General features: G+C 49.1%; 1 protein-coding gene across 1 annotated transcript; it reads right to left on the reverse strand.

Moving 5' to 3' along the window:
- Nucleotides 1–3680: 3680 nt before the first annotated feature.
- Nucleotides 3681–24949, reverse strand: Pla2g4d (phospholipase A2 group IVD). Its single transcript, XM_087654946.1, has 20 exons — nucleotides 24822–24949; nucleotides 20411–20483; nucleotides 20106–20242; nucleotides 18467–18598; nucleotides 17805–17845; nucleotides 17399–17441; nucleotides 16148–16211; nucleotides 15750–15886; nucleotides 14530–14640; nucleotides 14373–14410; nucleotides 14063–14198; nucleotides 13685–13821; nucleotides 12009–12231; nucleotides 8368–8485; nucleotides 7947–8084; nucleotides 7639–7740; nucleotides 7317–7511; nucleotides 6879–7045; nucleotides 6107–6293; nucleotides 3681–4592 (listed from the first exon to the last, which is right to left on the reverse strand). Exons 1-20 carry the CDS (start codon nucleotides 24891–24893, stop codon nucleotides 4366–4368), a joined length of 2478 nt encoding a protein of 825 aa, XP_087511072.1. The 5' UTR covers nucleotides 24894–24949; the 3' UTR covers nucleotides 3681–4365.
- Between the last annotated feature and the right edge of the window lie 308 nt (nucleotides 24950–25257).

Here is a 25257-nt window from a genome sequence, read left to right on the forward strand (position 1 = left end):
CTTTTGTGAAGTTGTTTCTCTCTGACCATGTGGATCTAAGGGGTTGAACTCAAGCTGTTGTCTTGGCAGCAGGCACCTTTACCTGCTGAACATCTTACCAACCTTGATTGTTTTGTTTGTTCATTTTCTGGTTTGGGTTTTGTTATAGTGAAACAGGGTCATGCTATGTAGGCTTAGCTGGCCTGGAGCTCCCTTTGTAGACCAGGCTAAGCTCAAACTTTTAGAGACCCACTAGCCTTGGGGCTAGGATTAATGCTATGTAACACGATGCCTGGATTCCTGGTAGGTTTTTGTTGCTGCTGCTGCTGCTGCTGCTGCTGCTGTTGTTTTGTTTTGTTTTGTTTTGTTTTGTTTTGTTTTGTTTTGTTTTTGAGGCAGGGTCTTGCTGTGTAGCCCAAACTGGTCTATACCCTGCAGCTCTCCTGTCTCAGACTCATGAATGCTGGGAATCCAGACGTGTTCCACCATCCTTGTCATCCTTAGTGATTTTGAGAAAGTTGTTCAACCCATTGATGCCAGCAAAAGACCACCAGGAACCTTCCTGGTGGTTGACAGATTTCATTAGTAGTTTTACCCAAGGAGGCAGCACACACGGGAGAGTATGTCAGTAGAGGTGACGGCGGGGCTTACTGGGCTTATTGAAGGATTTGGGTTTGTGAGAGAGGTAGCAAGGGTTTGCCCTGGTGTGGATGCTGTCAGGAGAGAGACAGTTATACAAGTGTGTATCTTCATAACTTTTATCTGGGAGGTAGCGAGTGAAGCAGTGATAAGAAGCCATGAGTGATAAAGAAGCTGCCATCTCTCATGGCGCCAGATCAGTTTACGTGAGTCAGCCTTGGGACAATCTTGACTCTTCCATGCTCAGACATCTTACAGAACGGTCTTTCCTTGTCATGTTCTGTTACTGCATGGTAACCGTTGTCACTAGCGCTCTGTGAAAGCTAGTGGTCACAGAAGGATAAGAGCCATGGACAGCAAGTGGATCAAGGACCTCCACATCAAACCAGACACACTCAAACTAATAGAAGAAAAACTAGGGCAGCGTCTCGAACACATGGGCACTGGAAAAAATTTCCCGAACAAAACACCAATGGCTTATGCTCTAAGATCAAGAATTGACAAATGGGATCTCATAAAACTGCAAAGCTTCTGTAAGGCAAAGGACACTGTGGTTAGGACAAAACGGCAACCAACAGATTGGGAAAAGATCTTTACCAATCCTACAACAGATAGAGGCCTTATATCCAAAATATACAAAGAACTCAAGAAGTTAGACCACAGGGAAACAAATAACCCTATTAAAAAATGGGGTTCAGAGCTAAACAAAGAATTCACAGCTGAGGAATGCCGAATGGCTGAGAAACACCTAAAGAAATGTTCAACATCTTTAGTCATAAGGTAAATGCAAATCAAAACAACCCTGAGATTTCACCTCACACCAGTGAGAATGGCTAAGATCAAAAACTCAGGTGACAGCAGATCCTGGCGAGGATGTGGAGAAAGAGGAACACTCCTCCATTGTTGGTGGGATTGCAGACTGGTACAACCATTCTGGAAATCAGTCTGGAGGTTCCTCAGAAAATTGGACATTGAACTGCCTGAGGACCCAGCTATACCTCTCTTGGTATATACCCAAAAGATGCCCCAACATATAAAAAAAGACACGTGCTCCACTATGTTCATCGCAGCCTTATTTATAATAGCCAGAAGCTGGAAAGAACCCAGATGCCCTTCAACAGAGGAATGGATACAGAAAATGTGGTACATCTACACAATGGAATATTACTCAGTTATCAAAAACAATGACTTTATGAAATTCATAGGCACATGGATGGATCTGGAAAATATCATCCTGAGTGAGGTAACCCAATCACAGAAAAACACACATGGTATGCACTCATTGATAAGTGGCTATTAGCCCAAATGCTTGAATTACCCTAGATGCACAGAACACATGAAACTCAAGACGGATGATCAAAATGTGAATGCTTCACTCCTTCTTTAAAAGGGGAACAAGAATACCCTTGGCAGGGAATAGAGAGGCAAAGATTAAAACAGAGACTGAAGGAACACCCATTCAGAGCCTGCCCCACATGTGGCCCATACATATACAGCCATCCAATTAGACAAGATGGATGAAGCAAAGAAGTGCAGGCCGACAGGAGCCGGATGTAGATCGCTCAGCCAGAATACAGCAAACACAGAGGCGAATGCCAGCAGCAAACCACTGAACTGAGAATGGGACCCCCGTTGAAGGAATCAGAGAAAGAACTGGAAGAGCTTGAAGGGGCTCGAGACCCCTTATGAACAACAATGCCAAGCAACCAGAGCTTCCAGGGACTAAGCCACTACCTAAAGACTATAAAGACTATAAAGACTGACCCTGGACTCTGACCTCATAGGTAGCAATGAATATCCTAGTAAGATCACCAGTGGAAGGGGAAGCCCTGGGTCCTGCTAAGACTGAACCCCCAGTGAACTAGATTGTTGGGGGAGGGCGGCAATGGGGGGAGGATGGGGAGGGGAACACCCATAAGGAAGGGGAGGGGGAGGGATTAGGGGGATGTTTGCCCAGAAACCGGGAAAGGGAATAACACTCGAAATGTATATAAGAAATACTCAAGTTAATAAAAAAAAAAAAAAAAAAAAAAAAAAAACTAACTAAAAAAAAAAAAAAAAAAAAAAGAGCCATGGACAGCTCCCAGCACTCAGAGGCAAGCGCTGGGTTTCCTCCTCTCTCACTCCTGAATCTCACCACTGACAACATGGACATGGTAGCACCATCTAGCATAATGGACCACGGTGAGGACGAAGAAGCACAGCATGCAGCACCCACATAAAGCACAACACGGTGCCCAGCACACGCCACTGGCACTGTGGCTGGGAAAAGCAAGTTTATGATATTATGAGGAAAGCAATCAGAGCCAGATACAGAAGAGGCAGATGAGGGAAGACCCTGAGCAGGGACATCAGCTGAGAGCAATCCCTCACCTGAAGTCTCTCCTAAAGTTCCCACTTTGCCTCTACCTCAAGCCAACGCGGCCACTGTGTGCATGTGCGTGTGCGTGTGCGTGTGCGTGTGCGTGCGCGTGCGCATGCGCATGCGCATGTGTGTGTCTAGAAGTGTAGGAGACAGGAGAAGATATGATAGCACTACACACTACATATGAAGAATTCTATGGCATGGCCAGTGCAAGGATGGTCAACATTCTAAACTCAGTACAAGTAAGGCATGTGGATAGAATATAGGGAAAGACTCACATAGAGGCTCACGCTTTTAATCCTGGCACTTGGAGAGGGACAGGCAGGCAGATCTCTACGAGTCTGATGCGATTCGGGTCTATATAGTGAGGTCCAGACCAGCCAGGGATGAAAGTGAGACTCTGTCTCAAACAAACAAAAAATAACCCAAAACAAAATAAGACAAAACAACCAACCACAGAATAAAAAGCAGGGGCTCAGCGGTTAAGAGCACTGGCCGCTCTTCCAGAGGTCCTGAGTTCAATCCCTAGAAACCACATGGTGGCTCATGACCACCTATAAGGGGATGTGATGCCCTCTTCTGGCATGCCGGTGTACATGCAGATATTACATGTAGTGCAACTCGTACATTAATTAAATAAAAACAAAACATAAAAATAAAGACAGACTCACATGAGTTTTCCCAATAGACACAAAAGTTACATGACAACATTCAATACCTTTTTATGATATAAACAACAACAAAACCACTCAACAAACTAGGGCCCGAACTGAACGGTTTCAACCTGACAAAACCCAAAACCACTTAAGACTGAAGAGCAAAATGGTAGGACGCCTTGATGTTTTCCTTCCACACCAGGGATAAAAACCAGGATGGCTGCTCTTGCCAGGTCAGTTGAACCCAATGTCAGGGGTTCTAGTCAGGGCAATTCAGTCAGAAAAAGAAATAAAACACATTTGAATCAGGGAGGAAGAAGGAAGACCATCTCTTTTGTAGAGGCAAGATCCATAACTGAATACCCTGAAGAGTCCACCAAAAAATATTTAAGTCAGTAAGTTGAAGATTGCAGGATTCAAGTTTAAACTACAAAAACTGTTTAACAAACTCCATTGGCAATGAAAGCCTGCTGTGGTCAGGTGTCTTATGCACTGGTCACGGGAGGTTTTCGACTCCTCTCAGACCAGCCAGAAACCCAGGGAGAGAATGGAGAGTGGGGTACAGCTCCTCTGGGCAGCAAGACTAGCTGCAATGGAAGCCCAAGACTTGGAGAACTGGGAGCTCCAGCCAGAGGCAGCTGTGCCTAGCTGCAGGCTGAGTTAAGCCCTTGGAAGTTGGAGGGTCATATTGTGGTCTTCAGAGCCTCAGAGACCCCCTGAGAAGCCTCATGTCTTCACTCCCAATGGCCTGGTCTCTGAAGCCCTCCGTTTCAGAACTGTCTTCAGGGCCTGCAGGATAGTGCCCTGGTTGTTCTGAATGTTGTACTCAGAGAGCCGAAGCAACCTGTCAAAATCTTCGTTCTTGTAGGTCATGTTGTACAGGAAGTAGGGGGAGGCGACCCCTGTGAGATCCACCTGCCCAGCCTTGAGCTCATCAGGGCTGCGCCGGACACCTGCCAAGGGTGAGAGCAGGGTCAGGGGCAGGACCTGGAGGCTATCTTCCATAGGTTCCTCAGCCAGGCCCTGAGGAAGCTGAGCCCCATGGAAAGGGTCCTTGCTTTTCCCTTCAGCCAGAAATATAAATGTGGTGGGTAAGACATAATCTTAAGGTAAGAGGAGTTTGGTCACCCCTACACTCCAACAACATATCCCATAGTTTAGACAGCTCATGGGACTGCTCCATGGCTTCCTGGAGAGCTAGAAACTGAGAACGAGGACCACTAAGATTAACGAATGGATTCTTAAAGTTCCTGGTGGGAACAAAGAGAGGATTTTCTTTAGAATTCCAAGGCCTGGGCCCACCATGTTAAGAGTGTACTGAAAGCTGACTAGGTAACCAATGCCTGGCATTTGGCTACTTAGAAGGCTGAGGCAGGATTGTAAAGCCAAGGTCTGGTCTACAGATTGAGATCATGGACAGCCTGGGCATTAAAGCATGTGCTGGGGATGTAGCTATTGAGCTCTCGCTAGTATGTGGGAGAACTTAGATTTAATACCCAGTACAAGAAAGAAGGAAGGAAGGAAGGAAGGAAGGAAAGGAAGGAAGGAAGGAAGGAAGGAAGGAAGGAAGGAAGGAAGAAAGGGAAGGAGGGAGGGAAGAAGGGGAGGGAAAGGGAGGGAAAGGAAGGGAAAGGGAGGGAAAGGGAGGGAGGGAGAAGGAAGAAATTAAGGAGTGGGACCTGGGAAGATGGCTGAGTTGTAAAAGCTCTGGCTGCTCTTCTTGAGGACCTGAGTTTGACTCCCAGCACCCACATGGTAGCTTACAACCATCTTTAACTTCAGTTGCAAGGGGTCTGATACCCCTCTTGGCCTCTTGGGTCCCAGGGCATGCAAGTGGCGAACAGACATACATGCAAACAAGACACTAATATTTCAAAAAGAAAAAGAAAGGAAAAGAAAAGAAGAATAAGTAGAGCCCAAATCCATGTACACACTAGTAATCCCAGCACTCAGGAAGCTGAGGCAGGAGGATTGCTATGAAATTGAGGCCACATAGTACCACGTTGACTGGGGCTGACCAGAAAGAACTTACACCAAAACAACCAAAAGAGAGTAAGTCTGGAAGAGTCAGAATTATGATATCAACTAGAAAACTAGGGGTAGTGCGTAAACACAGGCCTCAGATTCTCCCACCCAAAGTAGACAAAATCCTGCCAAGCTGGTGGAAAGGAGTGTGGAAAGGAGGAAGGTGAGGGAAAGGAGGAATGTGAGAATGGGGAGGGTGGGAATGTGAGGAAGGCTGAGATTTGGAGGGCAATCGAGGAAAGGCCCAGTCCCTTCCCTGAGAAGGGATCCCGGGCCACACAGGGCATAAAGCAAAGGGGTCACTACAGAGTCCGGAGACAGGAGGGCGTCACTAAGGTGTAAGCATCAGAAACCAAGGACAGGGAGGCGTGGCCAAAGAGCCCAAAGCCTTTCCTGGAGCTGATTCTGCCCACCATGGAACAGGAAGGGAATGAGGCCTCACCAGGGGCTGAGTGGTCCCGGAAGGAGTCATTGACCAGGGGGAAGTGCAGCACAGCTGGGGCTTCCGGGCAGGTGGGGTCTGAGAAAAGGTAACATTCCTGGGGCTGGAGGTGGTCTTCAGGGCTGGGCTCCACACGGGGGAAGGGCAGGCCCTGAGCGCTGCAGTATTTCCCAGATTGCTGCAGTCCCTAGGGAAGCAGAGGGCGCCCAGAGGGAGCTGTGTCATCTCAGATTCACTGTAGGGTCGGTTCTAATTCCCACTTGCTCCCTTCCCACTTGCTCCCTCAGCGTCAAGACAAAAACCTGGCCTTGCTCTGGCCCAAACTAAGCTGCACAGGCCTCCAAGGGAGTATGGATCCCAGTAGTTAGAAGTTATAGGTAGGAATGAAGACCCAGCGGCCTTGTCCCGCCCCGTACTCTTATTACACCATCAGTTGAATTTTGGCCCTGAAGAACTTCAGCAGAGGATATACATGTGCGTGCTGGCGTTACTGCCACCCAGACTTCCGGGGGAAGTTAGGAGTTGGCTGTGGAGGTGCTTGGGATCTCGTGCCAGCTCTGTCCAGCTGTTGTATCCCAGAGGTTCTCATTCGCCTGTCTTGTGATCTCAGAGCTCAAGCACCATCGCTGCTCTTCCCAATGGAGGACCCAGAAATACACAATGGGTTACAGCTCCCTCCCTTAGTCACAGGAAGTGTGAGGCAGGGGCCCGTTGCCCATCCGTGGAGATAAGCCTGGCTGGGCACAGTGGTTCCCACAGGGTGACTAGGCACCTTAAAGGGAAAGGACTGATTGTAGTTGAAGGAGAGTATGAGGTCCACTTGGCGACCTGAGCGGAACAGGGAGGGACAGCTGCTGTTCATGAAGCAGCCAGCATCAATTAGGCAGAGCTGAGGGTCCTGTGGGGTCAGCTGATTCGGGGTGTCATCTAGGTTGCAATCTGACAGAAAAGGCAACACTGGTGAGAAGCAGCCACCTTTCCATGGGTAACCCCCACACTCCTCTGATCCCATTCCCCTCCATGTCTCCGTCTCATGTCTGGTGTCACTCTCTGAATCCAGCCCTTCCCCTACGCCCACGATGGGATTTCCAGACCACAACCCAGAAGTAACATAGATATGATCTCCCCCCAAAACCACCTCCAGCTATCAGCCACAGCTCAACCCAGTCAGGATCCTGGCCGTGTGGGGACGCATGTCCATGGTCCTTACCTGCCCAGGTGGAGAAGTCTCTCTGGTTACAGTAGTCCCGGTGCAGCTGGAGACCATGGAGGAAGTTGGCACTACGCTGGTTGAATGGCCTGCCAGTCAGAAAGCCCTTGAATGCCTGAGCCAGAGCTGTTCCAGGCTGCAGCCATGGGGCCTCCACACCAGAGGAGACTCCTGCTGAGGATGAGGGCTCCTTCTCTGCATCAAGAGTGACAGACATTGCTTGTATGAGGAGCCCAACATGCCTGCTCATGCCCTCTTCTGCCAGCCTCCAAAGGGGAATGGTCTCAGCCCAGGCTCCCCACTTCAACCCCCCCTCTTCTACCTGAGTTCTGGACATCCACAGGGAAATCGTTCGAGTCTCTCCCAGAGGTGATGTCATACCAGATATCCATCAAGTTCACAGAGAAAAGATTGCTCCAGATACCTGAGGGCCAGATCCCCAAGAGGGGCAGCCCTTAGGTCCCTGCACCATGTCTTTCCCACATGGGCACCAGATGATCCCCACTCTTGGGTACCAATGGAAAATGGGCAGTTTCAGCAATGCTCTCCCCGACTGCCCATCTGTCCTTCACCCTGTGGCTCTGCCCCGACCTGAGCTATAGGAGTCCTGCCCAGGAGGATGGGGCTTACCTTCCAGAAAGCAAATCTGGGACTCGGGAAGCCTCTTCATCAGCCGTCCCATGAAGAACTCCGAGCCAAAGAGCTCAGAAGGGACGAAGCCTCCATATTTCAGGAACCCAACTTCATAGGGAGAGAACTCCACCCACTCTAATGGGATGGAAAAGAGAGACGGGAATGGGGGAGAGGGCAGGGACTCACAGGTCTCTTGAGGGCCGGTGACACTGTCCCTGCCTGGGAGGCCTTTGACTCCCCCATCTGCTACCAACCCTGCAGATATGAGGAAAGCAGACTCCTAGGTGACCTTTCACTTAGCCCTGTCCATACACACAGACAGCCCCACAGCCAAGGATACAGTACTCCCTGGTTGTCTCCCAGACTCGGGGTATGGAGAAGTTGGACTTTGTTAGAGGATGGGTGGGTAGGACTTTACCCTTAAAGTGGAGGGTCTCCAGATGGTTCTCTTTGACATTTAGGCTCAAGTAGAGAGGCAAAGGGTTCTGACCCCGCTCCAGTGCAGCTCTCTGTTCTGACAGCTTCTGATCTGTCACCTGGGTTTGGAAGCATGAGGACATGAGTGTCTTAGAAAGAGTAACTCCAATAGGTCCAGGGCAAGGTAAGGTAGGAATGTAAGAGCAGAGACAGGAGGCTGCAGCTCTGCTGAAGGTTATGAGTGAGTGTGTGTAGCCAGCTCTGAGCAGCTCCTTATGTAGTCTACCATATCTCCTCCCATTCTGTCTTCACAGATACCACACAGACACACACAGAGACACATACACAAACACATACATAAACATACACATAGAGGCACACACACACACACACACAAACATACACACAGAGTCACAGAGACACAGAGACAGACAGACACACACCCATATCACACATGGACACACACAGAAAGAGATACATGCACAGACACACACACACACACACAGACATATGCACAGACACAGAGAGAAAGACACATGCACAGACATATACACACACATACATGCACATATTCACACAAAGATAGACACACATATAACACACATAGACACACAGACACACACATATACTCATATCACACATATACATACAAAAATACAGACGCGTGCTCAGACACACACAGATAGACTGTCACACACACACACACAAACACACACACACACACACACACACACACACACACACACACACACACACCCCTTTCCAGGAAGCACACAGCAATCTTTCTCCCCACATCCTGCTAAGGGATGTGCTGTCCTTTTCAGGTTCATTTTAACGCAGTTCAAATTTCAGCTTCTTCCAAATGCTTTCCTGACATCCTTGCTCCACCCAACAAAATATCAATTAAAAAATGTTGAGGGCTGAGGATGTAATTCAGTTGATTAAACAGCTTACCCAGCATTCGCAAGACCCTGAGTTTGAGCCTTCACACTGCATAAAACAGGCATGGTGGCACATGTCTGGGATCCAAGCAGAGGGATAGCAGCGGGAGCAAGGCCAGCCTCGGCTACATAGCAGGTTGGATGCCAGCCTGGGCTACATGAGACTCTGTCTCAAAAAAATTACTATAAATCATATACATAAACTCATGATGATGCCATTATAAGAGGATCAAACGATAATTAAATAATAGGGTTTTTATAACCGGGATCAAGCTGTTATTTTAACACCTCATAAAATATACTATTGTAAGCTTTTCCCTCTATGTTAATTAGCTGTTGCCACCAGACAGAAGAGTCAGTTAGTAAAAAGTGCAGCACATTCTGAACTGAATGGGAACTTAAACAGTAGATCCAAGGGAAACACAGGACACAGTAATACAATAAAAACATTTCAAGTAATCACATTGGTTTGACACATTGAATGCCGTTTCAATTAGAATCCCAATGTTAATACTGAAACATGACTGATTCCTTAATGAAGCATAGAAGGCCAAGAACTGCCGGAATAATTTGAAAGAAGAATCAAAGTAGATGCTCATTGGTCAGCAGAACTGGTTCTATGAAACTAAGCCTTCCAAACAGCAGGGCCAGTGCTCATAAGAACTCACAGATACCGGAGACGTGCACAGGGGCCGCCTAGACTGCACCAGATGGGGCCCTGTGCTGAGAGAGAATGGGCACCCTCTCATCGAACACAGCCTCTTGCAAGCAAAAACTTAGTTTTCTCCAACCGGGTCTCACTGGACATACAATCTGTTCTTAAGGGCAAGTCCCACACCCAGCAATAGATGGCAAACAAAAGAAACAAGCAAGCAAACAAACAAATGCCCTAACTCAATGGCATCCTTAGAGGTTCATGTCTCGTCTTTGCCAGGGCATCTTTTTTAACCTTACAGGTCATTCCTGCATTTATTACAGCTCCTGGGTCTGTGGTTTATGGAATGCCCATGTCTGTGGACATGTGGGCCTCCGTGCCTGTTTTTCTTGTGTGTGTGTGTGTGTGTGTTTTTTTTTTTTTTTTTGGCTCTTTTCCTTCTGTTTGTTCTATTCAGAATGGTCTGCTTTTCCTTTATCTAATTGTATGATCATTCTTTAGCTGCCTGTATGTTTTGAATTGGGAGAGAAGAAGGGCGTGGATCTGATGGAAGGGGAGGATGTAGGAACTGAGGGAAGGAAAATCAGAAGAACATCTATTTTCAATAAAATAAAAGTAAAAAAAAATGAAATGACTATTTTGCCGAAAGTGATCTACAACAGATCCAACATAGTCCCCCTTTAAATTCCAACGACGTTCTTCAACGAACTCAAGAGTTGGGTCCTAGAATTCACACGGAAGTAACAGGGAAATATACCCTCAACTAGCCAGAGCAACTGCGGTCAGAAGAGCACACTGGGGACATGTAATACCCAATCCCAATTGTGCTATAGAGCCATAGTGACAAAACAAAGCCAGTGTGGCACAGGCACAGAAACAGACATGAGGAACAGAAGACCCAGACAGACAGACAGCTGCGGTCTCCTGATTCTTGACAAAAATACATTGGAGAAAAGACACCCTTGTCAACAACAGTGCTGAGGAACCTGCATTCACACATAGAAGATTCCGTATCCACGTGTAGAAGAATTCTGTATTCACACGGAGAAGTATGAAACCAGTTCCCTACATCTCACTCTGTATCCAAAATGGACCAAAAACCTTAGCTCTGAAACTGATACAGGAAAACTCCAACGTCCCAGGAAACAATAGAGGTTCTAATTAGTTAGAGTCTAATAAATTAGCTTCTGTGTGGCCAAGGAACAGCCGTCAGAGTGAGGATAGTCTACAGAGCTGAGGTAAAATGTCTTCATTAACGCCTCACCTGACAGGGGATTAACATCTGCAATACATGAAGAGCTCAAAAGCCTAACTACTGCAAACCCCAGACTCCAATCACATTCTCAGAAGAAGCACAGCTGTCCAGCAAATGTGTGATTCAGCATCCTTAGGCATGTAGGAAATGCAAGTCAAAGCTGCATCGAGACGCCATCTTACCCAAGGCTCTCTCGGTGCTTAGCATCAATGGATGCTGACAAGGATTTGAGGGAAAGGGACAACACACTGCTGCTGGGGGTGCAAATTAGAGCAGTCACTATGGAAGTAAGTACTGAGGTTAAAACAAAACAAAACAAAACCCTACCTGGACCACTTCTGGGCATCTGCCCAAAGTACTCTAAGTCAGCACACCACTGCAACCCCATATGTATTGCTACAGTGTTTACGATAGCCAAGCTATGGAATCAGCCAAGGTTTCCATCATCAGATGAATGGGTACAGGAAATACAACATATACACAGTGATGTTTGCTGCAGCCGTGGAGTATAAAATACAAGCAACTATAATTGAAGAACTTACTCAGAAAGAAAGCATTCTGGCGTTGGACAGACACTAACGCTCCCAGTCTTTCTTTCTTTCTTTGTCTGTGACAGAGTCCCCTGTGTACCAGGCTTGTCTACATCTGCTGTGCAGTCTCTGCTGGCCTTGAACCCCTTTCCCCCGATTCCCCAGGTGTTGAGACTCGATGCAGCCTCTCAGAGCCTCTTCCCCCCTCAGTAGATGCACTTGACGACACCGCCATGCCATGGTGTTGAGAAGACAGCATACCTGCCCATGCAGCTTGGACTCCAGCACCAGGCCCCACAGGTCTGCTATGGTGACGGTGTAGCCCTGCTCTTCCCGAAGCTTCAGAGTCTGACGGTAGCTTGCCAAGTGTTCGGGGAGGAATTCCTTCAGCAGGCTTTTAGCCACATGCTCCCTGGCATGACTGATGGGTCCCTCAAGGTCCTTCTGTGACCACTCTGGGTCCCGGTACAGGTGGGCCATTGTCCTGGGGGAACAATGGGATGAGAGCTGAAGCCCAATCTCACCCTGCGTCTAATCCCTTAAGGAGGGATGGTTGAAGTCCTCGATGCCAAGATAGTCCATCAGGAGACGGATCCTGAGACTTCCTTCTAGTCCTGGTCTGGGTCTGGGTCTGGGCATGGGTATTTCACATGGGTATGAAATAGGCCTTATATAGGTTTTATATAGGTGTCGTGGTTTAGGTTTTACACACTGGGCTGAGGCTCAACCTACAGTCTTTTACATGCCCGCAGGTGCTTCAGTGATGAAGCACTTCCAACCCATATATAATTTAGAGTTTCCTAGTAGCTACATTAGAAAAACTGTAAAACAAATGCTTTTATAACTCATGTTGTTGAATTCAGTAACAGCAACAGCCAACTGGGCCTATAAAGGAAACTTTCTTATCTTCTCTCCTCTGAGGAAGCACCCACTCTGTCTCATAGACCCCTTCTCCTCAGAGCTGCCCCCGTGCTGCCGTCTGCCTGCCCACAGCATTAAGAACTCTTATAATGTCTCACCCCAAAAGAACGGTCCCCCTCAGTGCTCCCCTTGAACTCCAAACCTGAAAATGTGCAGCTGTGTATGGCTGCTGGCTATTCTATTGGACAGCACCGGTCTCCACTCCTACCTTTGTCCTGAAGCTATTTAAGGCTGCACTTGTCAATAGCTATCCCTCAAACCTCTACTCCCACTTTAGTCCTTAATGCAATGAGATTCGGACAAATGAATTTGTAATAGTAAAATGGTCTGGTTCCTGCCCAGGAGAGGGTGTTGTTATCTTTTATAAAGAACATTCTTTTCTTCCTCTTCTTTTTATTTTTTTGCCCCCTTTACTGTTTAGACGAGATCTCACTCAGAACTCATTGCAAATCCTCCTACCTCAGTCTTTAAGCTCCTAGGCATGGCCACCATACCCAGCTGCCTATGAGAGAATCTCTTGACCTCATTTTCCTCACCCGTGATATTAGCAAGAAGGAAATCTTCCCTTAGAAAGTGGTATAAGCATCAACTGTGGGGCCAGCTGGAGGGCCTGATGTGTGTCACCTGTAGGCCACTGTCTCCCATCAACCTATGAGTGTGTCTCTTATCACATATGGACAGGCATTATCACATATAGACACATGTGGGCAGGCATTTTTGGAGATAGACTAACTGAGACGCATAGGATTGTCGCCAAAGCCCATAAATGGGGTTGCCAAAAGCAAATCCAGCCCTTTCTGGGCCCTCCCTTTTCCAGCTCCTTAGTACTGAGTTCACTGTGCTCTGAAAAGAATCTCGGCTAAGTCAGGTTCTTCCTTTTGAGGAAGCTTCTTGGCCCCTATAAGATCTTACTGCTCTCTCCACATGGGATCTCCATAGAAAGGGCCCTTGGCACCCGTTCTTCCCCTACTCTGGGCTCTGATCATCTCTGCTCTTCCAGTCCCTAGGACCCTTACCATGTAGCGCCAGAGATGCCACTGAAGTAGGTCACACAGTCCAGGAGCCCCAACTTCTGAAGTGCCAATAGATGGCCGTAGAGTGAGATCATAGCCCGCATACCTCCTCCCTCGGCGTTGATGCCCACAACAGGGACCTGGACCACACGGAGATGCAGACAAGATGGGGATGAGCTGCCCTCTCCCTCCCTCGAGCCTGTTCCCTGCCTCCAGACAAGGGGCCATGCAGCCAGGGCTGACTGAAGGTTAACCCTCAGCTCAGAACAGAATCACCAAAGAGAACGAGAACCCCACCTCCCCAACGGCCCGTCCCATTCTTTGGAGATTAAGAGGCCAGCCCAGAATTTCTACACCCACAGCCCTGCTGTACCCCCAAACCTCATCTTCTTTCAAGTCTTCATCCAGTTGCAGAGCCTGCTTCAGGGCAGCAGCAACCAGCTTTTTCCTCCTGCCTAGGAAGGCCTGCTCCTCGGGACAGAGCCCATAGCTCAGCCGCACAGACAGCTCCTTAGGGCTGGAACGGTGGAGGGTCCAAGAGTTAGGAGAAAACTGCATGGCTCACTTCTTGGGTGACCATAGAGCTTCTGAAAACACCCCCTGATGCACCCCCAAAACACCCTATGCATAGCATTCCCCACCCCCACCCCATACCCCTTTTCTTTGTTCCCACAGAGTCGATGCCTCTTACCAACTGTCTGTCTTAAGTTGCAGCTTCCTTTCTGGATCCTGAAATTAAAGCAAGAGACTCTGAAATATCCTAGACCCTGAAGGAGACATGGGTATGCCTGTGTGAGTACCTCCATTCCTTTCCTGTCTGCACTTCCCCTCCAGCTGAGGTCACTTACCTTTGTAGCAGGAATGTCTACGGTCACCTCCTTCCCTGCAGCCAACAACGTCAGGGGTACATTGAAAGGTGTTGCTGAGGTATCTGAGTTCCAGTCACTGTTTCTGGAGCTCTGAAAGGAAACATCCACCCATTCATCCATCCATCCATCCATCCACCCACCCATCCATCCATCCATCCACCCACTCATCCATCCATCCATCCATCCATTCATCCATCCATCCACCCACCCACCCATCCATCCATCCACCCACCCACCCATCCATCCATCCATCATCCATCCATCCATCATCCATCCACCCACTCATCCATCCATCCATCATCCATCCACCCACCCACCCATCCATCCATCCATCCATCTATTCATTCATTCAACAAACTCTGAGTGCCTGGACTGCAAGCTGGACAGCCTTTCCCTGATAACAGTAAACTAACTATGACAATTACAAATGGTGATGGCTGAGACTCCTTGCCTCTGCAAGACACTGTTCTCACTAAATCATGTGTCGGTTTCTGAAGAAATGAGTCATGGCTGAAAGTGGGGCACATACCTCTAGTCCCAGCACTTGGGAGGTAGAGGCAGGTGGATATCTGGGTTTGAGGCCAGCCTGATCTACATAGCCAGTTCCAAAGCAGTCACGCTACCAATGAGACCCCGCCTAAAATTACTTTTCCAAGAAAGGAAATGGGTAATGAACTGTAATGTGGTGTGGGTGCATCATAGTGTGATAGGGTAGAGTGCTGGAAATGAAGGGAGGCATGAGGTTAGGGGCATCGTGGAGATCATCTCTGGAGAGATACTGTTTGAGCTAAGATGGGGAGGAGGAGAAGCAGGAGGCAGAAGAGGAGGAGGACTAGATTGGAGGCAGCCAGACGACCTGGAAAGCACTTGGCATATTTGAAAAGGTAGAAAGGCTGACTGGAGCATCAAGGAACAGAAATGAAAGAGCAGAGGGGAGGAGGCCAGGCTCACGGGCTGCCTGTGTGGGCACCAATGGAGACATGGAGGAGGCCAGGCTGCACGGGCTGCCTTTGTAGAATCAACAGGTTTTATCCCAACCAACACTAAGTCTTCTGATGGAGGAGCCACCAGAGCACCAAACAAGTGACACTGTGTTATCGTCCCCAGGCCCCGCTGATGCGCCATGAGCACAAGGGGCCTGGCCTTGGCAGGGAAAAGGGGCATGCAGCTAGCTGAGGGTGATGGGAACAGAGACTCACCCTCAGGTACCCGTTCAGCTCTGTGTCTTGGCTCCTCATGTAGTGGAAGCTGAGGGTAAAAGCTGTGTCCGGTAAAAATGTCTGTGTGTCCTCATACGACCCCTTCAGCATAAGCTCCAGCTCTAGTTTGTCCTGACCTAGGGAGGAGATGGACCAGATGAGAATGAAGGAAAAACGGAGCCTTGAACTCCATCTTGGACCTGGGGTACTAGAACAGTGACTGAAGAGGAGGAGGTGAAGGCTGGACCACAGTAAGCAGGATTCTAAAGAGAACCTTCCCAGCCTGCTTGTATGCCATAGCCCCACGGGACTCCCACCCATGGCAGAGGTGGTCCCTTCTTGTGCAGGTTTCCCAGAAGCCTACGCCCATCATGGTCCAGGCAGAGTCCAGTTCTCACCTGCTGCCATGGTGGTGCTTCCAGCTCTGTCCAGGGAGACATCCAGGTGTGACAGTTCTCGGGCCTGGGGCAGACGACATCATAGGCAAAGAAATCCACACAGTAAGCTGAGGTTCCCTCTACCCCAACTGAGTCTCAAACCACCACACACACAACAAGAAGAGGGGTTCAGAGTGGGACTACACAGAAAACCCTTCACCCATCTCTGACCTGCTGCGAACCACTAAGCCTATCGTTATCTTATGCTGAGCATCCAAGACAGTCTATCCCCACCCATCCCTGTTCTCTTAGCTTTACTCAACTTCTGGAAGCTCTAAAAGCCCTTGGCTCTCAGATCTCTCTCTGTTATGTCTCCAGTCTTCATCTCACAGTTTCTCAAGTGTGTGGGACTCTCAGGCCCATGGGCTGGCAGGGAAACATTCAGACCATAGCGACCAGAACATCTCTTGATTATCCTCAGCTCCACTGACTTGCTTTTCAGTTCTGCTGGGGTAGCTCGGTGACTGAGGCTACTTCAGCCAGCCCTTCCAACAGAACTGCTGGATTTAAGTGCCCACTGCTCATCCCCACAACTTCTGGAGGTGCTAATTCACCGTTTTATCCTTGACATGAGGTTTCAACATGTCGTAGCCCTGGCAGAACTGAAACTCATTGTGTAGACCAGGCTGGTCTCTTGCCTCTGCCTCTCAGGTGCTGGGATTACAGACAGGTACCATGGTGCCAAGCTGCCCTATGAATTCCTTTTAAAGGTAAACCAATCATCCGACCAACCCATTGCAAGCCCTGGGAGTGAGTGCCCCTGAGGTGTGCTCCACGTTTTATTCACTTGATGCCAGTTAATGAACCCCACATCCAATAGGCAGCTTTCCGTGCAGCGCTCGCCACCTTGTGGCCATTACTGCCCACTGCAGTTTCGTGAGATCTCAGGGAGGCACTAAGAGACAAGCTTGCAAATTCTACAAGAAACTCCTTCCAAACCTCACTGACCTCAGTGTTAATAAACGACGTTGGGCCTCGTATGCAGGACTTCCCTGTGATCATTACACATTAGACATCGTCGAAAAGCACCTAAGTTCTCTCAACAGTTCCCCCAGCCATTCAGTCAGAAGCCAGGACGCTCTCAGCGGAGCCAATTCCGTGTGACCTCAGTTCTAGACCCCTCTAAGCCCCACAGCTTCAGAATCCTGACCCCAACTCAGCCCCCCGACCCGCGCCCCGCCAATCTCCCCTGTGTGACAGGAAGGTCGTTACCACAAGAACATTGTTGGTGATGAGGTTTTCTGGAGGGTCGCACCTGAGGAAATCAAAACATCCATTCTGAACTTAGGAAATCAAGTGTTCTGCATGGACATTCCCCACCCGCCACCCTCACCTCCACCCCCACCGTTCATATTCCTATCCACGGGGACTCTCCCTGGGCAATGCAGGGTTAGGAGAGATGCCGCTGTGTCTGGCAAGGTGAAATGAGAGCACAGGACAGGGAAAATACCACCCATCCTCCTCTTTCCACCCAAGAAGAGCCCCAGACCTCCCAGGCAGATGGGGAGCTGAAGGAAGGCCGCTCAGCTGAACAGACCAACAAGGACCTGTGTCAGGGACAGTTTTTGGAGTGGAGCTTGTGTCCCCAGCCACGGCCCAGCTCTTCATTCTTACTCACGTTCTTTCCACCAGGAACTCCACGTCTAACTCTTCTGGTCCCTGTAATCAAAGAGGGTAGGCAAGTCACCAGCATTTACAGTTGACACGATCTCTTAAAAGCATTATCCTGCCGTCTCTAGCAGTCTCTGAGGAAGATGAGCTATTGAGACTACAAAATAGCTCAATACAAAATACCTCCAATACAAAATAGAGGAGATTTAGGGGAAGGTAAACTGGCTCAGATTATACATCTTCCTCCCTTCTGGTTCCCCAAACCCTGATGGAGTTGAAGGCAAAAGACAAGGAGCTCCTCTAAAGGTGATCTGAGGATATCCAGCTCCTATTTCTTCTCCTGGGCTCCATAATTCTACCCTCCCCTCCCCAAGCCTGCAGCAGGAAGCAGAACCAGACCTCGGTGGGGCAGGCCTGGAGTCCCTTGAGCAAGAGTGATGAGTCCACACTGCCCCCTCGTGGTTGCACTGAGCAGTGTTTTGAGGGCTATCCTTGAGGTGACTAATGCTCTGACATGGGGTAATACTATCTATCTGCAATAGCAGCTAGACCAGTCCCTTTCCTGCTAAATGAAAACCAGCTCTTGTCCTGTGGGTGACTATAGCCAGCAGCATCCTGGCAGCTAGGAAAAGTTGAGCAATTTCCTTAGCTTGGAGCCTTCTTACCCACCTGAGGATTCAGGCTGAAGGTTTTCTGGACCAGTTGTCCAGGGAGGATTTCTGAGATATCATAAGAAATCTTGAAACAGATGTCATCTTTCGTAATTAAGTCTTCGTCATAGACAGTCAGTTCTAGAATATTCTAGGGACCAGGAACATAACATAGTATCCTTTCATTGCAACATTAGCTCACATACACAGTAAAACAAGTATAAGGAAATACAGTAGAGTCACTAGTTTCCCCTCCTGTGTTATTAAAAGTAATTGATTTAGTATATCTGTATAAGGGTTTTGGACCCACTGGAACAGGAGTCATGGACAGTTGTGAGCTGGCATGTAGGTGCTGGGGATTGAACCCTGGTCTTCTGGAAGAGCACCCAGGGTTCTTAACCTGGTATAGTTCCTCAGGAAGAGGGTGGGGTTTCATGATCCCATCCCCCATGCAGATACAAGTTTTGTGTGACCAAGAATCAAGGAAGACCAGGGTTTCAGGCCTGTAACCCTAGCCCTGTGGAGGTTGCTATAAGAGGGCCATGCATTTGAGGCTGGTCTCAATCACACAGTGGTTGTCTGTCTCAACCATGTATGTATGTATGAATGTATGAATGTATATATGTATGTATGTATATATGTATGTATGTTTGTGTGTGTATGTATGTTATAAATGTATGTTATATATGTATGTATGTATGTATGTATGTATGTATGTATCTTGAAGAATTTTCTTCCTAAGCAGGGCATGGCGTTTCATGCCTGCAATCTAGCAGTCAAGAAGCAGAGACAGGAGGATTGCTCTAAGTTCAAGGTCAAGCCTGGCTACCTAGTGAGAGCTAAGCCATCTAAACCTATATAAAAAGCACATATCTCAAAAACAACAATGCTCCCCCACCACTACCCCCAAGAAAAACCAAGCTGGGTGTGGTTACACATCCCAAATCCAACCAATCTGGAGGCAGAGTCAGGTAGATCTCTGTGACCAGCTTGGTCTAGTCCTGGTCTATAGTGAGGTCTAGGCCAGCCAGGACTACACAGCAAGACCCTGTCTGGACCCATATTTTAAAATGTCTCCTGGGGCAGGCAAGATGGTTCAGGGTTTGAAGGCACCTGCTTCCAAGCCGGGCAAACAGATCCATTCTCCAGGACCCACGTGGTGGAAGGAGAGAACGAACTCTCCAGAGTTGCCCTCTGACCTCCACATGTATGCTATGGTACATGCAGGCACATACACAAACATACATAGAATAAATAAACAAATGTAATTTAAACTTGGAAAAAGTTTTCAACTGCTCCGCTCACCCAAAAGGTGAGTGCCAGGTTCTATGTGCTACTTTTCTATGCAGTTTCCCCTTTAGCCCCACAGCAGCCCCATTAACAAGGAACGCTTCCCATTCACAGATCAGAGATGGGCTCGGGAGAAGCAGCAGCTTGCCAAATGTCAGTCCCACAGCCAGAGAGTGGCAGAGCCACGTTCTTTCCTTCATACACCCTCGTGCTCACAGCACATAGAGTCTGGAGCACAGACACCCTCCTCCCCTGAGTTCTGTGAGTACTGGAGCCCTCCTACTTGATCCCAAGGTCCTCATGTGGAGGGAAGGGGGATGGATTATTCTACAAGTGAGTGGCTAGTGCTACCCCCATGTGACGTTTACCTTGACCTGACTCTGGATGAGGAAACTGAAGGTCTCGTTCCACACAGGATTACTGGAGTTGGTGACTGTTTGCGTCTTGAATTTCCTTCCAGAAGCTGTTGGCAGTCGCAGAGTCACATATGGATCGGCCTTGCTCACTGACAAAGTCAATGGAACCAGGTGTCAGAAGAGAGTGAATTCCGTTTCCAGGGATTTGGTCCATTTTCCTATGACAACCCCAGTATCCCCTGAGAACAGCTAAGCACCACCCCAAAGAGCACTTGGTCCTTTCCCTTGGGATCCAGTCCCCACCCACAGTCACTCACACAGGTCAGCCCTGGGCAGACTCCGAGCCTCCAGGATTTTCACAGTGAGCTGGCAGAAGACAGAGGCCTCCTCCTGCAAAAAGACCCCAAGCCCTCAGTTCTCAGCAGACTCTCAAACCTGGAGATGCTGCCCTGCCTAGGTCCCTGACCACACGCATCCATCAGTCTGGTGCATGGTGACGCTGCCAGGATGCCAGGCCTTTGGGGGAACACCTCTAGAGACCAAAGAGCCTTGGGGTTATGAGTCTGGCCTTTGGCAGCCATGGAATGGCAGATCAGGTGGGTTAGGGACAGAATCTCAAGTACAGCAGGCAACACAAGGAGAGAACACGTCACTGGCCAGGTGGAGACGGTCACATCTAGACCTTCCAGAGAGGGCTGTCCTTGTTGACACAGTCCATTCCTCACCCCTTTGTGCTTTCCCGTGTCTCAGGGAGGGCTGAGCCAAGGGAACCCAGTGGTCCATGGTATCTGCAAGTTCTAAAATGTACGTCATGCATGCCTATCCTGAGCCAAACAACGACCATCTTGGGGTGTTCAGCTTTGTCCACTTGCAAAAGTATTACGGATGGGTTTGTTTATAGCCCCTCAAGGAAGGAGGGTCATGAGACCCTCACTGAGTCTTCTCTCTCTCTCTGCTCTCTTCTCTCTGCTGTATGCAACCCTGCTTTAATGCCATGTGGCCTCAGGGAGGGGCTAGAGTATATATAGGCAGAGGAGAGACTAGGGGAGGATGGTCCACCTGTGTGGCTATGAGAGAGCCATCATCCATGCTGGATTAAAGATTTTCTGATGTTTTATGGGGAGGAACACCCACGCTCCTGTAGATAAGCCTTCACCTATGCTCTGATTGTGCCTCAGCGAGTTTTCGGGGAGCTTGAGAGGAAGGGTGGATGATATCATTAGTGATTGTGGTTCAGTTACTGGTAGTACATTGCCCATGAATTAAGCAACTCCAGGAAGATCAGTGTCAGCTTGATGAATGGTGGGGGTGAAAGGTCACCATGTATGCAGATGCTCATGAGGTACGTGAGACCTCAGATGAGGCCAGGAGAAAGCAAGCAGGGAGTGGATAGCAGGATAGCAGGAGAGCAAGCAGACGGCAGCAGCGCCCAGCTGGCTGAGACTTGGCAGAGCGGGGCACTAGGGGAGTAACGGATATCACCACAGCTGAAATCTCTAGCACTCCTGGACCCAGGGGATCCAGTGGTTGCCCCCAGGGGGACCCCTACCCTTGCTTCTATTTGGGTTTGGTTGCCCGGCTTTTTTAAATAACCTACACAGACAAGCCCCACAATCTGAGGTTACGCACATGGGCCTGGTAGGATCTTGGGCTGATTCCAAAGAAGGTCATTGGCTTCATATCCTCTTGACAAAGCGCACGCCAAGAGGACAACATCTGTGTGGTTCTAGCAGGAAGAGTCCACACAGGGAGGACCCTTAGAATGGGTGAGTAGGAAGGGCATTACATGCATAGGCAGTTCCAGCTCCCAGTTAGGAGGGGGCCATAGACTGCAGAATCCCCAAGGGGCACCACTCACATGGAGGCATAATAACCGACATAATAACCCTGGAGACACATGACCCAGTAGCCCTGAGGAGAATTCACTGAATTGCCTCAAGATAAGGAAACCCCAGACTGGGGCTTCTGTCACTCAGGCTCTGCCACCAAGTTAGACCGGCACTGACAACGAATAAGAAAGAGCTCGAGGGTCACCCATCTCCTCCCACCCCTTCCGCATCCAGAGCTGCGTGGTGAACAGTGGGCACCGTGAGCAGGGACACGAGGTGTTGTGGAGCCTCAGATGTCTTCCTGTTTTGTGCCTCTACCACAGCTCTGTAACCTGAGTGATCAGAAGGTCCTCGAACCCTGGGGCTGGCCTGCGTTTGGCACAGGTGCTTCCTACTAGAGTCTGAGTCTGAGGGAACTCAATGTATTTCTCTCCATAGAGAGCTGTAAGGGATAGCGCGCCAAAGCAGAATGGCTCAGGAGGTGGCCTGGGTCAGCATCTGCCCCTCCGCGGCTCTACACTGAATTATTCTGTCATTTTAGTTACACAGACACACAGACACACAGGCACGCGCACACGCACACACACACACACACACACAGAGAGAGAGAGAGAGAGAGAGAGAGAGAGAGAGAGAGAGAGAGAGAGAGTGAGTTTACACTTTGGTCCTGCCTGCTACTTGCTATAGGACCCTGGGCCAGTCACTAAATTCCATTTTCTTATCTGGAATGAAATAACAGTAGTATTGCTCTCATAGAGTGTTCTCAGGGATCAGGGTGGGGCTAAAATATAGAATTCTTCAGAAAAATATAAGCATTCCCCCCCCCCCCCGGAACTCCAAAAACCAAACAGATTATTCTGGGGATGTAGATTAATGATAGACACGTGCATAGTCTCACTGGTGACCCTCACAACCTCGACAGCAGTACCTAAATTTCTTCCATTTTTATAATGTGGGAACTGAGACTCAGAAAGATTAACATGCCCAGGGTCAAGACTTAGAAAATGACAGCAAGTCAGATGTCAAGGGCAGATCTCAACAACCCTATACCAATCGATCTACCTTGCTTCTTCATAAAAACACCACATCTCCCCACTGCCCTTGAGATGCTCACATACTAAAATCTCTTCATTTGCTTTTGACCAATAAGATTACTGAGCCACCACATTAGTGGCCTGACGTTTCCTAGGGCATGAGGCACCGTTTTCACTGGCCAAAGATGTTCCCATATGAAATGGTGTCTCCATCATAGACTGACCCCAGATGCTTCTGGCCATGTTATCTGTAGATTCTGGGACTATCTCCCATTGGAGTCTCAGCCTCTCTCTCTCTCTTTCTCTCTCTCTCTCTCTCTCTCTCTCTCTCTCTCTCTCTCTCTCTCTCTCCCCCCCCCACCTATATAGGGATGGTATGCCCTCCATGAGCACCCTACCTATGGAGAGGTCCAGGGCCCACATTTTACCAGGAAGGTTTGAGAGAGGTTCAGTGTTGGTCCCTACCCATGACAGGTGTGGCCCAAGGAAGATGGGAGCCCTCCAGAGTGGGGTACACAATATCATGATCATGATCCCCCGTCTTTGGCAACCTGAAAGGATGCATCCCTCCACCCTTCCCCCCCGTAATAGGACCCCTTGGGAAACTTGGGAGGGCAAGGTGGATCCCTGCCTTCTGTGAGTCAGGCTGAGCTGTAAAGTCTACACAGAAGCTCCCATAGAACCAGTCTGATACCCAACCAGCTCTGCCACCAGGAAAAGTTCCAGTCCCCAGTCAGCAGCAAAGAAGTCCAAGAAGCAGCTGCTAGAGCTCACCTGTTTCAGGAGCCACTTTATGAGTTATGAGGGCAGGACTATTATTAGTCAATCACATCAGTCAAAAGCTCCCAATCCTAGAAACTCCAGCTGGGAGCAAAGTGCTTCCCAGATACGGGGCAAGACAGGCTCCCATTTGGTTACTCCTGGCCTCCTCCCTCCTCAGGAAATCAGCTAGAACTTAAGGTATTTCATGAACCATTATGGGATTTGGAGCTCCTGAGAGGATGGAACAATAGAGCCAGGATTGGCCACTCCCTCTGCTATCCTGTCACAAGATATTGTCACTGATGGCCGAACTGGGTATGTCCTCTCAAACTCAGACTAGGACGACAAATCTTGCCTTCCAGTAGAAGCACCCCTCTCTGCCTACCCTGGGGTCCAGCCTGCGGTGCCCACGTCCTTTCCAGGACGAGTATTCTGCATCTGCTTGCTTTACCTAGCTTAGGCTGGGTCTCAGAACCCCAGTGAGAAACCCATCAAGGTCTGCAAATGAAACAGAAGGTGCTTCCTGGACAGCCACCTTGAAACTTAGTGCCCCTCGAGGACACTTACTGGGGCACCAGGAGGCAGACAGGGGGGCTCTTCCTGTTGGCCTTGGTCTCTAGTACAGGTTGAGAACTCTGGGCTGAGCAGAAAACAGTTTGTGGGACCCTTGACCTGGGTGCAGCCTCAGAAAATAATTGGCATGATGATGGAGACATTGATAGCCACAGGGTTCCAGCTGATTCCAGGAAGTCCACTGGCCTACGGTGGTAGGTAGTGGGCTATATGGGCCTGGTAGGGCTCTTCAGGGAAGAAAAGCCATTGTTCTCTGGTGTGGGGAAGAGGGAGCATCCCTGAGGGAACAGCCCTTAGGATGCTCCCGCCTGCATATCATGGTGGTGAGCAGAAGCCCTGCTGACCAGACTCATGAACCTAGGTCCCTACTTCTATGGGTGCTGCTTACCACTGCCCACTCTATACTCCCAAACACCAACCCCCTTCCTCAGTCACACAGAGACCAATCCCACTCTCCTTTCATCCACAGCAGGCTTATTGGCCCCAAGCTCTCCCTGACTCTTAGCCACAGGCCTGGCAGACACTGTTACCTGGCGAGGATAGACAGGTAGTCTCTCAGGTGACAGGCTCTCCATGACAACTCTTCTATCTCCACTCCACATCCAACTCCTGCCAAGAAGCCAGTTCCCTGGCTGGATGCAGAGTCCAGTTGTGACTCTGCCCATCCTGGAGGAATTGTGGTTCTATAAACAGGTAACTCCACCCCCAGGTCACTGTCACACAGCATTCTAATCTTCCTCAGAAGGCTGGCTTAACTAGCAGCTCCAGAAACCCCTGGCAAAACACCAGGCCTCCTGGGTGGAGCATCTTTCCTAGAGCTGAAGTTTCAGGAAAGAAGCACTAAGGATGACCAGGAAAGACAGACAGAGTAAGGAGAGGAAAGATAGACAGACAGTAAGGAGAGGCGGCTCCCTGAGGCAGAAGGCAATGAAGAGGAAACCCTGGTAGGTTAACACCACCTGAGTC

The sequence above is a fragment of the Rattus norvegicus genome, chromosome 3 (assembly GCF_021556685.1).
Source record: "Rattus norvegicus strain SHRSP/BbbUtx chromosome 3, alternate assembly SHRSP_T2T, whole genome shotgun sequence".
Taxonomy (NCBI): Eukaryota; Metazoa; Chordata; class Mammalia; order Rodentia; family Muridae; genus Rattus; species Rattus norvegicus.

Coding starts and splice junctions, on each gene's coding strand:
- Pla2g4d (XM_087654946.1), bottom strand. CDS start 24,893: ATGTGGAGTGGAGATAGAAGAGTTGTCATGGAGAGCCTGTCACCTGAG. Junction 15,887..16,147: donor AAGCACCACCATGGCAGCAG/GTGAGAACTGGA, acceptor TCTCCTCCCTAG/GTCAGGACAAACTAGAGCTG. Junction 8,486..12,008: donor AGTCCAAGCTGCATGGGCAG/GTATGCTGTCTT, acceptor TTCCAAACCCAG/GTGACAGATCAGAAGCTGTC.